The sequence below is a fragment of the Phyllostomus discolor genome, chromosome 10, assembly GCF_004126475.2.
Source record: "Phyllostomus discolor isolate MPI-MPIP mPhyDis1 chromosome 10, mPhyDis1.pri.v3, whole genome shotgun sequence".
Lineage (NCBI taxonomy): Eukaryota > Metazoa > Chordata > Mammalia > Chiroptera > Phyllostomidae > Phyllostomus > Phyllostomus discolor.
Window position 1 is genome coordinate 93,889,275 of NC_040912.2, and position 15,353 is coordinate 93,904,627.

Sequence of the window (15,353 nt, forward strand, 5' to 3'; positions counted from 1 at the left end):
ATTTAAAAAAAAAGAAAGAAAAGAAAGTACCCGGAACAGCCTTTGGCCACCATCAAATAACATTGAGCAGGAACCAGCAACCGGAACATACAAAGCATCTATCCATGCGTGGGAAGCTAGTGCGCCCTCAACAGGCCGTCTTTATTTTTGCAGCTGTGGGTGCGAGTGTGCGAACCAACTGGTGCTCACAGTGCGTGTCTGCGAGGCTCCGATGGGGCACAGAGGGGAACCCAAGGGCGGGTCTCCACTCTCCAGGAGACTGTCCCTTGGGGGGCGGGCAGCGGGCGCAGGGCGTGCCTGTTCAGGTCCTTCGCTCGTTGCTGCCGTGGACTCTTTAATCGCACCGATTGCGGTGACGGTGGCTAATCAGACCACGTGGGTTTCCGGGGGAGAGTTCCACTGCACAGTGGACATGACGCGGGGTGTCCACTCGTGGGACTGTCCCGGGCAGACGTCGGAGGTGCAGGCCAAGATCGCTGTCCAAAGATGCACGGAGGAGGAGGCTCTGACGGCTGTGAAAGCAGCAAGGGTTTGTTCTCAAGCGGGAGCCGTGTGAATGAGTAAATGCTGTTCCGCCTCCTGAAGGGCGTGTCTCAGGTGCGTGCAAATGCACTTCTGGTGTGGACTTTAAAGCCGTGTGCGCAACCGTGTCGGTCTGATGACCCCAGTGTATTAAGAACGAGATTTTGTGCCTTACCAACAACACGCGAGCGCCCACGCATCTGGAAGGAAATAGAATACAAGGAAGGTTGTTTTACTGGTGTTATTTTGTGCGTTGTGTGGTCTGTGGGGTGGTGGCATTTTTTTTTGTCCTCGTCTGAGGATACACTTATCGGTCTTAGGGAGAGAGAGAGAGAGAACTTGATGTTGAGAGAGAAACATGGACAGGCTGCCTCCTGCATGTGCCCTGACCAGGGATCGAACTCACAGCCTTTCAGTGCACAGGACGACGCTCCAACCCGCTGACCCACCCGCCCAGGGCAGGCGGTGGCTTTTTCACTTTTCCCACTGCTACTCTGCAGCGATGGCAATGACACAGAGTCAGAGCGAGGGGCCTCCTGCCATCCTGCCCCCACTCAGGGTCGGCCAAACGGCTTGCGCGATCTCAAGCCGCCCCTTTGTTTTCCCGGCACCTGAAGCTTTTTGCTGCATCCTCCCCTCAGTGTGGGGATGCATCTCTTTCCATAGTTACCCTGTAGCAACTTCACTCCAGTGAGATTGGGAATTCCCGCTGTTGGCATCCGTCAGCACTTTGCTTCTCCGCCTGTCTCCTAAAAGAAACGTCGACCGGGTTGCAAGATTCAGCGGCGGGATTTCCGTGTTCCGTGTTTTGTCGGTGCGTTAGCTCCGTGCACCAGGCGTGTCCACCCCGAGGCCTGCACGCCTCCCGGGGTGGCTGGGGATGCGGCCCAGCACAAAATCGTAAATCTACTTAAGACGTTATGAGATTGTTTTGGGGGATTATGTGTCGCAATGTACTGAATGTGAGTCCCAAGACAATTCTTCCTCTTCCAGTGTGGCCCAGAGACGCCAAACGTTCGGACACCCTGGGTGGTCTTTCCTGTAGGGTTAGAATGGCCTAGAACAAGCGTGCTCCCGGTTGCCTTAGAAACACCTGACTTCTGACCACCGCGGGACCTCTGGTCAGAGACAGGCTCCCCCGTGATCCTCCCTTTCCATTACACTGTGTGCAATATGTGACAAGATCTGTCATTCTTGCTACAAAGTGTCAGCCCAGTTGTGCCTGGTCAGGACACGGGTCATCCCACAGAAGCGGCAGAAAACGAAGGAATAGCAATAGTAATGACCAGCCCCTGCCACCCAGCTGTGTCTGCAAGATGAGGAAAAGCCAGAAACCAGGACAGCATGATAACTGAAGAATCTATCTTCTCCTGGAGAGCCACGTGTCGGGCCCACGGTGGATATTCGGTTCCGCCTCCTGACCCACAGTTTTTCTTTTGAAAACAAGTGTGTCCACAGCACCAGGAATTAATTCACGGAAGGTCACGTCCTGATCTAAATATTCACGAGACGTTCGGATGCCAGGACGTGGAGGGCAGAGGAAACCCCGGAGATCCACCCGCCGGCCCGGTGGTGCCGGGAGAAGGGGGTGCCGTGCAGCCAGGCCCGCTCCAGCCTGGGCAGCTGGTCGTCGCAACTAGAATTTCGGCTTCTGCTGCCAGTCCCGTGTCCCTGCCGCGTCATCCTTCCACCCTGAGCTGCGTGCCCAGCTTCTTGTCAGGCACCAAGCTATCCCGTGGGCTTCCCTGGCGACCTTGATTTTGCAGAAGGAGAAGCAGAGTTGCCCCCTATGGTAGCAACAGTCCCCCCACTCTGGCTCCTGAGAAGAGGCACCCCGCTTCGCCAGGCGTGCCTCTCGGAGCCTCGCTGTGACCCCCTACCTGCGAGCACGTGGTGGGTGCTCTGCCATCTGCTCTGAACCACTTCTAGAAATACTGAGGGTGTAAATGAGCACGTAATTCACACACGCGCACACACACACAAAGTCGGGGCCACAAACATGGATTCCTGCTGAGTTCGTTGAACTTGTATTAGCTTTTCAGATTCCCAGAAGAGTCGAAGAAAGCCTTGATCGGTCACACCCCAGCTACCTAACATGTTACATATCGGTCCAGTCTTTCTCCACCCTACCGGAGGGAAGGGTGCGATACTCAGAAACACACATCAACCATCGAGGAAGACGGCCGTGCAGAATGGGGCAAACTTGACCCAGCCCCCTTTCCGGCGAGAACACCGATCCACCCCGGGCGAGAAGAGGAGCCGTTACGTCGATGAGCGGAGGCGGGGCAAGGCCCTCCGCCGGCACGCACTGCGTGTGGCCTGCGCCGTTCCAGTTAATAAGTCAGGGGAGGAGCCCCCGAATACAGACCAAAATTGAAAAGGATCTTTTCCTTAATTAGACAATTAACCCAGAAAAGCCTGTTTAACCGCAGGTTCGCATTTCTCCAAAGAACTGCAACTAATTGAACTTTCACAGAGCGTTCTGTATCCATGAATGTGTGAGCATGTTTCGTCACGGTGCTCATAAAAAAATCGGACTAATGAGGATGGGGTGTGTCTGGTAAAAACGGCGAAGCAGACATCAGCGCATGGTGCCAGGGCGTTTGGTTGGCGGTTCGAGAAATCTCTGCTTGGCATCGGCGTGCGGCTCGGGGCGACGGGTGCGCTGACATTGCTCTCCACAGGGGCCGGCCCGCCTCCTCCTGCAAGGAGACGAGGCCGGACGACCACACCTGCAGGTGAGGGACAGGGTTCGTCGTGGTGAACCAAGAAGAAGGGAAGTAAGCCCACCAGAGAAAGACACGACACGCTCCACATGATTTCCCTCAAGTGTGGAATCTAACGAGCAAATAAACTGATAAACAAAATGGAAACAGACCACAGAGCCGGAGGACGGACTGACAGCTGTTGGGGGGGGGGGCTGGGTGAGTGAGGGGATTAGGGGAAGAAACATGACTCCTAGACCCAGACCACAGCGTGGTGAGGACCAGAGGGAAAGGGGGCGAGTGGGGGGACAAACAGTGATGGAAGGAGACGTGACTCGGGGGGCGAACACACAGCACAGTATTCAGACAATGTGTTGCGGAACGGCACACCTGAAACCTGCATAATCTCGTTACCCACGGCCACCCCGACCAGCTCAGTAAGGAAAGAAATTCATGACCCGAGAGGACCTGCCGTCCTCACATTCCAGGTCAGCAGGACAAGGGGCGGGGCGGGGCGTGGTCTCCCCCAGAGGTCACCCGCCTCACCCTCACCTGGGCAGGTGAAAGCTACTGCACTGATCAGACGCCGCGCCACCAGTGTGCGGAGCCGCGGATAAAACCCAGCCACTCGCCCCGATACGGGAGCCGGCCGAGGCCCAGCCCCCCGGGACTTCTTCCCTCCGGGGCTTGGCGTTGTGTGACCTCAGGACACAACAGCTTCCAGCACCTTCTACCCAGACCGAAGGGAAACGTAAAACAGCTTCAAAGCAAACACAGTCCTCACAGCGCCCCCCCCCCAGCCTCCGCCCCCTCCCGCTAGAGAGAAAGCCCAGGTGAGAACAGAAGTAACATCCGGCACAGCGTGCTTTTCTTCCTCGTTAGATTAATTGCTGCCGCCTCATTGGATTCAAAAACTTATTGCAGGCTTAGAGCGCATGAAAGAAGTTCAGGTTTTGTCAGACATCTTCCCCTCAGGCAAACTCATCAGAACAGCTACTGGAATCAAATGAGGAGCTGCCCTGGTGCCCGGAGGGGTTCCGGCCCATCATTTCGGGGTAACGCGAACACGTTTCGCTCCGGGAGGCCTGAGCGGAACCGGCACCCGGCGGCCCCTGCAGGTCCAGCCCACCGACGGCGCGGCCTGGGGAGACTGCCCCCTTGTACCTTCAGTAGGAAGTGCCACTATCCCGCCACTTCCTGGACCGTGCGGCTCCCCGCTCTCGGGACGGGGAGAACGGGGCGCCCTCCGGCACGGGTGGGGGGGTGCAGGCTGCTGCAGCCCCTGTGGGAAGCAGTGTGGGGACACCTCAAAAAATTAAAAATGGGTCCCCTTTACGAGCCAGCACTCCCACCGCTGGGAACCTGTCTGGAGGAACCCGGAGCACGACTTCCAAAGAACCCCAGCTCCCCTGTGTCCGTTGCAGTGTCAGTTACAACCGCCAGATCTGGAACCCACCCACGGGCCCGTCGGCCGGTGAGTGGACAAAAAGGCTGTGGGGGGGAGACAGTGGAATACTATGCGGCCATAAAAAAGGATCGTTTGCCTTTTGTGACGGTGTGGAGGGACCTGGAGGCTGTTGTGCTGAGTGGGATGAGCCGGTCGGAGGAAGACAAGCACCCGTGGTCCCTCGGGCGGTGACCTGCCCGCCATCCTGGCTGGCGGTCCCGCTCAGCCGTCTGAGGACGGGGCCTGGCCGACACCTGCCGGCCCTCCCCGTGCAGACTCGAGCCTCACCCACTGGTGCCCCTTCCCACGCCCCTGGCGAGGGCTCCCCGCTGCTCCGGAGACGGGCACTCCCCGCCTTCCGTTCCAGCCCTTCCTCTCACCCCGGTCGGGGCGTCCCTGCCTCCGCCCTTCCCTACAGACCTCCCTTGTGCGGGACCCGGCGTCCCAGCCCCCCTCTGGGCCCCGCCCTCACTCAGCACCAAGCTTAGAATCACCTTCCCCGAACTCGGGCGCCTGCCGCAGCGGGGAGGCCCCCTGTGGCCGTGAAGGGGAAGGAGCCGGTCACAGACGGACCGAGCGGTGGGGTTCCCTGTACAGGAGGAGGTCCCCGCCGTCCTGACGTTTGCAGAGACGGGGGCAGAGCGGCGGTTGCCGGGAGCTGGGGAGGCGGGGGGGGGGGGGGTGTGAGCGTTTCATGGAGACGGGGTTGCCTTTGGGGACGGGGACCCAGGTCTGGGGACGGCAGTGGGGGTGGCCGCGTGGCAAGGTGCGCCGGGCACTTAGAAGTGGTTCAGGGGGACGCGTTTTGCATCGGGTCTGTTTCTGCACAACGAAACCCTCTTTTCCCCGTCGTGCTCTCGGGGAACCCCTCGGCCTGAGCCGGGGAGACCCAACTGACCTTCCTGGAGCCCCCACCCGTCCCCACGGAGCCGTTCTCCTGCTCGTTTGTCCTTGTTGCAAGTGGAATAAAAGCGTGGGACGTGTCTCACCCCCTTTGCCACTGTGCACAGAGCAGGGGCCTCTAAATGAACTGTAATGAGCATTGAATGAAAGAACCTCGGGCTCAGCCCACCGCTCTTCACTGCTAAGGGGAAACAGGGTCGCTAACACAGTCAACGCATGTGACGTGGAAGCACTCAAAATCGTCCCGTCCTGGTAAATGATGACGTGGGGGAACTGCGTGGAGTCCCCCGTGGGGCTCGAGTCTCCGACGAGCCTGAAATGCGGGTTCTGTCTGCCGTGGGCGAGCCCACAGGCACCCCCCCACACCGCGCCCCTTGTCCGGTCCTGTCAAGTACGTGCGCCAGGAGAACGCAGGGCGCTCGCGGCCGGTTTTTGGACTCCGGAGCGCCCCCTGCGGGTAGCCACGCTCCCGGTTAACACGGCGCGCTTTCTCTCCCCCGACCCAGATATTCATCTTCGAGAACAACATCTACTACTGCGCGCACGTCGGGAAGCAGGCCATCCGCGTGGTCTCCACGGGCAAGGAGGGCGTCATCCACAACGGCCTCAGCGACTGGCTGTACGAAGGTGAGCGGCGGCGGCCGGGCGGCAGGGGCGGGCCCGCGCGGTCGCCATGGTCACCGCGGCCCCCTGCTGGGGGGTGATGGGCGTGTCATCTTTTCCTGTCGCTGCAACACAAGCTCCGCTCGGGCTTCCCGAGGTGCTGCTGCAGGAGAAGGGTCCTGCTGGGCCTCAGGGAGCGGGCTGAGCGCTCACCTGGCAGCCAGGTGCGCTGGGCCCTGCAGCGCCGAGCCCTCGCACTCAGGGGCTCGAGGGGCTGTCGGGGAGGCGCACTGGACCGGGAGGTGACTCGTGGGGACCCTAGACTGTGCCCAGGTGTGGGACTCTCACACCAGGAGGTAGGACGCCTGGTTCTGGCTCCAGGTGGGAAGGCTGGGAAAGGAAGGAGAGGTTACAGCTCCGGAGGGAGCCAGTCCCAGTGAGGCGCCGTCGCGCGGCCTCACCCTGGTGGACACTTCCTGCTCTGCAGTGTCCTTCCGCGCCCCTGGGCGCCAGCTGTGGGCATTATTAGATACTAAACATCCGAGGGAGGTTCTCTGCTCTTAACATTTCTTTTTTTTAACTTGTTTAAAGGTTTTATTTATTTTATTTTTAGAGAAAGGGGAAGGGAGGGAGGAAGAAAGGGAGAGAAACATCCGTGTGTAGTTGACTCTTCAGTGCCCCCTACTGGGGACCTGGCCCAAAACACAGGCATGTGCCCTGACTGGGAATCGAACCGGCGACCCTTTGGTTCACAGGCCAGCGCTCCATCCACTGAGCCACACCGGCCAGGGCTGCTGTTAACATTTCTAACACACCTCCACGCCAATGAGACCATCACCGTCACGTGGCGCTGGCTGTGCCAGGCCAGGCTCCGGGCTGAGCACTGGGCCTGGGTGTCTGTCCCCTCACGTGACTGCCTGTCTCGGTCCCCGTGCAGCAGACGGACGCTGCACCAGGCCGGGTGGCCTTACACACACACACACACACACACACGACTTCTCTTCGTCCCGCCGGCCGTGGGGGTCTGGGGAGCGCTCTCTCCCGGCCCGAGGACCTGTGCTCTCACAGGGTGGGGGGAGAGAGCGAGAGAGCCCGTCCTGGTCTCATGCACCCTCGTAGGCGCTCTCATCCCGCCTGCGAAGGCCCCACCTCCAGACACCGGCCTCGCGGGGACTGAGGGTTCCGCGTGGGTTCTGGGCGACGCCGACCTTCAGTCCCCCCCATGCCCCCCCCCCCTCGGGACAGCGTTCTGGGAGGTGAGCATCCTGGGCGTGAGCTGGCGGAGGCACTGGGAGCTCGGGTGGTCCGCCCACGCTCACGCAAGGCTAGGGGGCGTGTCCTGGGGACCAGTGTTGGTCAGGTCCAGGGCTACGCCCTTCCCAGGGGTCCCGACGTGAACCCGCCAGCCTGTGCTCCTCGCCGGTGGCCTCAGCCCGGCCCGCCTGGGGCCGCGCAGTCACGGGGCCAGCCTGGGCCGAGGGCGGCCAGGGGGCGACGCTCCGGGCGTTCTCGGCCCAGAAAGTGCCCCTCGACCCCGGGCAGTGCACCCCACAGTGCGGGATCCCCCAGCACAGGTGCCTGCTGCGGCCCCTGAGCCTTATCTCCCACGGGGGGGGGGGGGGGGGGCCGCTGAACACACCGAGACACGGGGTCCCCCAACGGGGCCTCCAGTTTCAGCGACGGGACGGCGGTGGCACAGGCCAGGACGCGCGGCTGCAGGGACACAATCCCAGGAGCCCCGGCCCCGTCAGACACAAGGCAGCCGACACCCCAGCACACCACCCGGGCCCCTTTCCCGTCAGCCCACCCCCACCCTCGGCCCCTTCCCGAAGCCACCCCCCTCCTGACCTCCACTGGGCTTGTCTCCCGGCAGGCACGCCGGCCCCTTCCAGGCTGCCCCCCCCCCGCCGGGGTCCACTGAGAGCGCCAAGTCTGTCCTGACGTGGCCGCTGCGGCTCAGGGCGTGCACCCAGGGTTCCGGTCCCAGAGTTGCCTGCTGGGCCCCAGGAGGCTGGACCGTGAGACCTGACTGCCCATAACCCCGCGCCCCTCGGGAGGGCATCCCTGGATCGCTGGAATGAAGTGGACACTGACCACTGTCCGCTGTGGCCTCACCGCCCCGTGAGTGGCGGCCCCGAGTGCCCGAGTGGTCAGTGGCAGATACTGTCCCCCCCAAACGCCCCTCAGAGAAAGGGCTGGGAGTTCCGGCTGCAAGATCCTGGCCCCACGCTGGGACTGATCTCCTTTAAAACTCCGTCAGCCGGGGATTTGAAGTATCTTTTCTAGTATCTCCCTCGTAAAATACAAAGCGCATTGCTTGGCAAGGCACATCAAGCTCTAGCTTTAGCCTTAGCTTTAAAGACCCGTTGAAAGGAAATTTGTCAGGGAGGCGTGTACGGGAAATCGTGCGGGGGGGGGGGGGGGGGCGAGAGCGGCGCCCGAATGGTTCACATCCATCACAGCCGACGTGGCCGCGTCAGACTCGGTGCCAGTACCCCCGGAGGCCCTGTGCCCCGCTGGCACCTGGGCTTCTGTGGCCGGGGGCCCCCAGGGAAACTTGGTTCCTTCCTCACTCGTGGGCAGGTAAACTTTAAAGATTGCCTGTCTCTCGTCTGTGGCTTAGTTTCCTTTCCAGACACCCCCTTAAAAAAAAAAAAAGGAAAATGCAAGAAAAAGTATCAGGAAGAAGAATAGCCCGAATGGGCGTGCGCAGGGCCTGGCTCGCGGGGGGGGGGGCGCTCTTTCAGAGCGGACACCCCGAGACGGACGCGGAACCGCTGCTGTGGCCGCTCTATGGATGTTTCGTGTCCCAGAAAGGATCTTAAACGTACCGAACGTCTCGGAAGACCGAGGGCCAAGGGAGAGAAGGCGCTAGGAGGCGTCGGGCTGCCCGAGGGTCCGGCCTGTGACCAGGTTCCCACGCAGGAAAATCCCCCCAGTTACCACTGAGGCCGGACCCAGCCCGCGGGTCTCTGGTCCCCCCCCCCCGCGTCCCCTCCCGTCCCCACCCCCCCCACCCCCCCGGCTCAGGGCGACCTCACGCCGACGTTGTCAGGCAAAATGCTTCATCTTCACTTGCGTCCTCCCAACGAGCGCCCTGCCGTTAGGTAGAATGTTGGTTGTAGTATCGGCGTGTAAAGACTGTTGCGTGAGCACCCACCGCTGCTTCGGGGTTCCCCGGAAACTACCAGCAGCCGGCACGGGGGGCTCTCAGAACTCCGAGGACCCTGCCGGGGTGCGCGCGTTTGCCAGGCCCCTGATCTGCGGGGCGCGGGGGAGGAGAGGCAGAGCCGCCCGCGTGCCCGCGGAAGGGCCGTGGTTCCCGGGGTCACGGAGTCGGCGGCCTCCTCCTGCTGCGGCCCGCGGTCTGCGCTCTCTCCGTCGCGTCGCCGTCCTCCTCCGCGTGCGGAGCAGAGCGGGAGAGCACGGAGTCTGGGGCCTCCATTTTCTGATCGCGAGACCGTCCTTAATGTTTCCGCGCCGAGCTACCTGCCAGCTGCACCTCTCTGGCCAGAGCGGTGAGGTGAGGAGCGTGACCCAAAACGCCTCTCGTCACCCAGGGATGCGTCGTGACAGCCGGAGACCCGTGGGGTCCCTTGAGAAGCACGTCCTTCCCCTAGTGTGGACACGCAGCGTCCCCATGGCCCCACCTCCCGAGAGGGCGGGCGCGACCTTGGGAGGGCGTTTGTGGGGCCTGGAGCCCTCCGGGCTGGAGACAGCGGCTCGAAACCTGTTTCCTTGGCATCTGGCTCAGTGCAGACGCGACCTCAGCCGGCCTCCCACCTGGGCTGGCCCAGAGACCAGAGCCACTTGGAAGGGCTGGGGGACCCGGGGACGATGCTCGGCTGGGAAGTGGGCAGCGGCGATGGTCACCCAGGCTCTCAGGTGCCTGGCCGCCCAGGCGGGCAGCGTCTATGCACCGTGACCAGAGGGGAGAGCCCGTGAGGACAGGCCCATTCCTCGGGGCCCGGCCGGTCACCTTGTCTGCCGGCCCCATCTTCCCAGCACCCCTCCCGTTCCCTGCAGCACCCCCCTCCCCCACCACCACGCTCCCCAGTGCCCTCTGCTCCCTGGGGTCCCAGCCCCAGGCCTCTCTGTCCTCTGTTCACCGTCCCCACCGCTGACCGCTGTCATTCCTTCGGGAGCTGCTGTGCAGGACAAACGGGGTAAGGGCTGCAGACCTCGGAGCCGGGTGCTGAGAGGTTGGTTAGCACCGAGGAAGGGAGGGAGGGAGGCGGGCTTCTTGCCTGAGCCGAGGGGGACCGGCTTCCTTGGAGACTCAGACGCTCACCCCAGCCTTTGCCTTTGGGCCCCTAACCCTGTCTGCCCCCTCTTTGGGCCCTTCCCCTGCCCCCCCCCGTCTGAAACCCTGGCCTGGAGGAACTAGGTCACTCGGAGTCCCCTCCTCCTTCCCTGACCTTTCCGTGTTTAAATGTCAGGGCGCCGAGCACACAGAGAGACCGCCCGCGGGGAGTCGGGGCCCACGCGGACGACTCTGTAATGAAGTCTTTCCTTGGCCTCACGTTTACCTGGCGGGTGGGCAGGAGGAAAGGGCCCCAGCTGCACCCCCGGCAGGGGGTCTGGGGGGCACAGCACGGAGTGTCGCTTCATCTCCTCCCCCCCCTAAACACACGCACCCAGGGGGTGTGCGCTGGGGAGGAGGTAGCCTGGGGTGCCGGCCCCCTGCTCTCCGCCCCCTGCTGGCCCTCTCGGCGTCTCCCTCTGTCACCCCCTTTCCCTGCCTTTCTCTGCCATGGGCGGGGGGCGGGGTGAGCCCCGCTGTGCTCTGGGCTGAGGGCGGCCGGGGAGGTGCAGGGGGGCAGAGACAGCTCGGCCCCTTCCTGGCCCCAGCCACAGCGGCTGGAACTTGGAACCACGGAGGCCGGGCCCCACGCTGCTTCTGGGAACGAGGACCGTGAGGGGATGACGATTCACGGAGCTAGGTTTCAGGCTCTTGGCTCACCGTGGGGGCGCTGCCGGGGGAAGGCCATGGGGACGCTGCCGGGTTGGGGGGTCCTGACGGGACTCCCCCGCTGGCCAAGGTCAGACTCAACCCCACGAGCATGTGGCTGGGCCCCAGGCATGTCCCAGAGCCCAGGCCCTGCGCCCACCGCTTCGTCCACGCGTCCATCGTCCCCATGCCCAGCCACCCACCTGAGGCCGAGCGAGGTCAGCCGCCCAACACGCACCAGACTCCCGGGCCCGGGAGCTGCCCGGTGGCTGCCGGTGCCCCAAACAGAGGGGACCGTCCAGCTCTGGTTAGAAAAAGCTCCCGCTGGCACCCTGCTCTTCTGGCGGGAATCAGTGAGCCTGGCGCTGGATTTAGGAAGAGAACCCAAACAGCCATGGGGGCCCAGAGCTGTAAAGCGCTGGGGTTTTAAGCAGAGCTTCCCGTGAAGGCGCCCAGCCGCGGGGGGGGGGGGTCGCCGCAGGCCACGGCCGGGCAGACGTGGGCTCTTTCTGGCCCTCAGGACGAGACCGCCGGGGCTCCCGGAAACTTCAGGGGGGTCCAGCCTTGTGGCGCCCCTGGGCCACACTGGAAGAGGAGTTGTCTTGGGCCACCCATTCAATACATGGCGACACATAATCACAAACAACCTCATAATGTTTTCAGAGAATGTACGATTTTCTGTCCAGCGGCATTCACAGCCATCCGGGGCTGCCCACAGGCCGCGGGTGGACACCCCTGTGTCTGGGTCAGCTCCTTGTCCACCCAGCACCCTTGTTCCTTTCGGCTCTCTCCTGGGCCCGGCCGTGCCAGTCCGGGTCCCATCCCACCTCCCTCTCTCCCGTCCTGAGGTTCCTACTCCTCACCCACAACCCGGCGGGTCCCCCCAGATCCCTGTGCCCACACCTCTAGACCAACAGCAGGTGCAGCAGGGACATGCCTGTGACAGAATCTGTCCCGTAGGAAAGGAGACCCAAGACGTGGCCGTGACCCAGGCAGCCCTCCTTCCTTCGGGGACAATATTCAAGTCCCTGCTGAGCGCCCTGCATCCGTCCCTTGCCCTGGGAACGCAACGAGGGACCTGGTTGGGGGAAGGAGGCGGGAGGGAGGACGTGGGCCCTCCCTCCCCCGGGGAGCACCCCCACTGGGAGCCGAGACTCCGGGGGGAACGGGTCTTCCTCGTGCCACCGGGCGAGGACCGTGCCCCGGTGCCCCACAGCGGGGCCGTGCTCCCCGGGAACCAGACGCTTTAGGATCTGGGCCTGCCTTCGAGCAGTTTATATAAATCAGGGGACAGCTGTCCAGATCCCAACTGTCCCCACGCCTTCCCCACGGCTGAGACACTGGCGGCAGAAGGATGCCTTCGCGCACGGAGATGAGGAAACCAAGCCACCGTCCACTCACTAATTAGAGAGCTAATTCCGTAAACAGTCTCTGCCCCCAAGTTTCCGTCTCTACAGACTCCGCCAATGCAGGTTCCCCGTCTCTCCCCCCATTTCTGCCGCTCACGGCCAGTCTCCGTGGGAATGCTGCCGATGAGGAAATCCGTGTCTCCCCCCACGTCACCACACACGGGAAGGCTGGGCACATCCTGGACCTCCCTCCCAGGACACGGGAGGTGGGCTTGTGGCCGCCCGCGTTGGTGGACACTCCACGCCCCTGGCCTCCTTCCCGTCCGCCGGCCCCGGCACTGAGGAGGAGTGGGCGGGGGTTGGGCGCCCGTGGGATGTGTGGAGGGAAGAACAGATCTCGGCCATCGGCCGCCTCTCCCCGAAACACTCAGTGGGCCCCAAACTGCCCGGCATCGCTGAGCCAGACAAAGTTTCTTTGGGCTCTTCCAGGAGCGTAACAGGCTATTTATGGCCCATTGGAAACAGTAAGGCCAGAAATGAGGGCGGAATCGTCATGCGTGGTTATGGCTGAATTTTGGGGGCGTCCAGGTCTTCTTGCCTTTGGTTCGTCCGCTGTCCCCGCTCAGTCACAGCCGTTCTACCTCCAGGACGGGGGTGGGGACTGGGCCCCCTCTCTGTGTGGGCTCTGAAGGCCTTTGGTTTCATTGTAGCATTGAACCGAGCCAGGAAAAAATCATCCTTCGGTGGAAACTAGGTGGGAAGGGGAATTGGAAACTATGTAACAGGGACCTTTCCTCTGCGGGGGAGACAGGGGCGGTGGCCTTTGTGGGCCCTGTTCAGTGAGGGCTGCATGGGAAGGAGGAACCGAGCAGGGGCGGGGGGGGGTGCTCAGGCAGCAATGGGGAGGGTGTGTGTGTGTGTGTGTGTGTGAGAGAGAGAGAGAGAGAGAGAGAGAGAAACACAGAGACAGAGAGGGAGACGGGGCACAGACACAGAAAAAGGTAGGCTCCAGCCACGCTGCTCAAACTCCCGCTGAAACCCAAGTCCCAGGAGCTGACGTTTGCTGCCCCCAAAGTCTCCGTCGTCCGTGGCTTTGCTGGAGTCTTGAAACCCTGTCCTCCGAGTAGGAGAAGGACGAGGGGCCCCATCCTCCCGAATGACGCACGGCCCAGTTGCCTTTGAGGGAGGGGCAGGTGGACTCTTGGGGACCCACCCGCATGTCCTACCTGGGCCCCGTCAAGGGCCGTGGGCTGCCCACCCTGCAGAAGCGGCGTCTTGAAAATGCGGCGTCTTGAAAAGCCACAGAGACACGTGTTTGTCACCTTCCCTCTCCCCCACCCCTCCCCCCACCCAGTATGACGACAAAGGAGAACAGCAGGATGAAGTCAGCAGGGTGAGTGTGTGCAGAAACTGCCCCGGAGCAGCAGCAGCCGGGGGCCACAAGGACAATCTGTCCCAGCGCGCTAGCAGGGGTGGAAGGAAGGACCCCACCCCCTCGACCCCAGGGCACTCCCACCTAGCCAGCAGTGCAGGGCGGATGCTGCCCCCTGGTGGCCGCCACGGGGTTGCGTGCTTCGAGCGCTCAGGTGAGGCTCTGCAGACACCGGCAGGTCTCTGATGAAAATGAGATGCAAATCACAGCGCGCTGATTGGCCAGCGGGCTGCCGGCGTCACCAGCGAGCCGCTCCACGTGCTTCGGGCGGCACGCGCGCCCCGTTCTCTTTCAGCGCCACCTCACCCCCTCCATGTAATTCTGTTCTCGGCACCTCGGGCAAAATAGGTAGCGGCTGGAAAAAAGGCAGCAGATGCGCCTGAGAATAAATCGGATTTTCTGTATTTAGAAGGAGGCCATTTATTTCTGCATGCAGATCTATCCAGCACGTTATTTATGCCTTTTGCGACTGTGCGGGATGTGACTTCTCGGGGTGCTTTGTCTTCAGTAGGCCCAGCGCGGGGGGCGCGGGGGGCGCGGGGGGCAGGCTCTCGCTGGCGGGCAGCAGCCACGGGGCCATCGCGTCCCACGCTCACCACGGCCGGGCTCCCCGCCTGCGTTCTGTTTTGACGTGTGTCTGGCCTCGTTACAAGACGACAGTTGGCGGTACGGGTGTGACTCAGGCGGAGGGAGCCGTCAACAGTCGCCTGGGCTGCCAGACTGTGCGAAGCGTCCCGGGAAACCGGCTGAGGTCTGGGTTGTGGTTGGCCGCGCCCTCCCTGTCCTGGGCGCGGCCTCGAACCCGGAGTCCGGAGGACCGCGCCTGGCTCTGCCCTCCGGCCTGGGCTTCCCCGTCAGGGACCGGCCTCCTGGCCAGGGCGTCCAGTCCACCGCTCCTCAAAGCCGGGGTGGGCGGGACGTCACGCCCGGAGTCACGGCAAGGCTCCCACACTTCCTGCGAGCCAGTGTCCAGCGCCCTGGGCCTCCGCTCCTGGTTCTGCTCCTGGGCACGCTGACATCTCCAGGATCGGTGTGACGATTCCATGCGACAGCCAGGGTCTGTACAGCCAGCAAAAACCCTGGATTGGCGTGGTCGGTGGGGATGTTTTGCAATCCCTGGACCACCCGTGGCGGTTCTGACGTGTCCACTGGCCTTGGAAGCATTGGGGGAGCACTTCCGGCTGGAAGTTGAAAGGCAGCCCATGATCAAGGGTGCCCCTCTGATCTGAGGCGGACCAGGGACAGGGATGGGCCATCTGGGCCGAGCCAGCCGGGGCACCTGAGGGACCACAGGTGAATCGTGAGACCTGTCAGCTACCACGTATGTCCCAGGTGAGGGAGAGACGTGGGGGACAGGAGCGTCCCGGGCCCATGGGACTTCCACCTTGGCTGTTGTTCATCTCAGTGTAGTTCAGCTCAAGCCACGGACTGAGCGCCTGCT

The 15,353-nt window shown here is 62.7% G+C and overlaps 1 protein-coding gene across 1 annotated transcript in view; it reads left to right on the top strand.

The window, feature by feature from the left end:
• Positions 1-15,353, top strand: part of LOC114507648 (dipeptidyl aminopeptidase-like protein 6) — a 158,400-nt gene that overhangs the window by 95,616 nt on the left and 47,431 nt on the right. Inside the window, exon 7 of the mRNA XM_036010294.1 lies at positions 6,084-6,204. Coding sequence (XP_035866187.1) covers positions 6,084-6,204 — 121 coding nt within the window. The remainder of the gene's footprint in view (positions 1-6,083; positions 6,205-15,353) is intronic.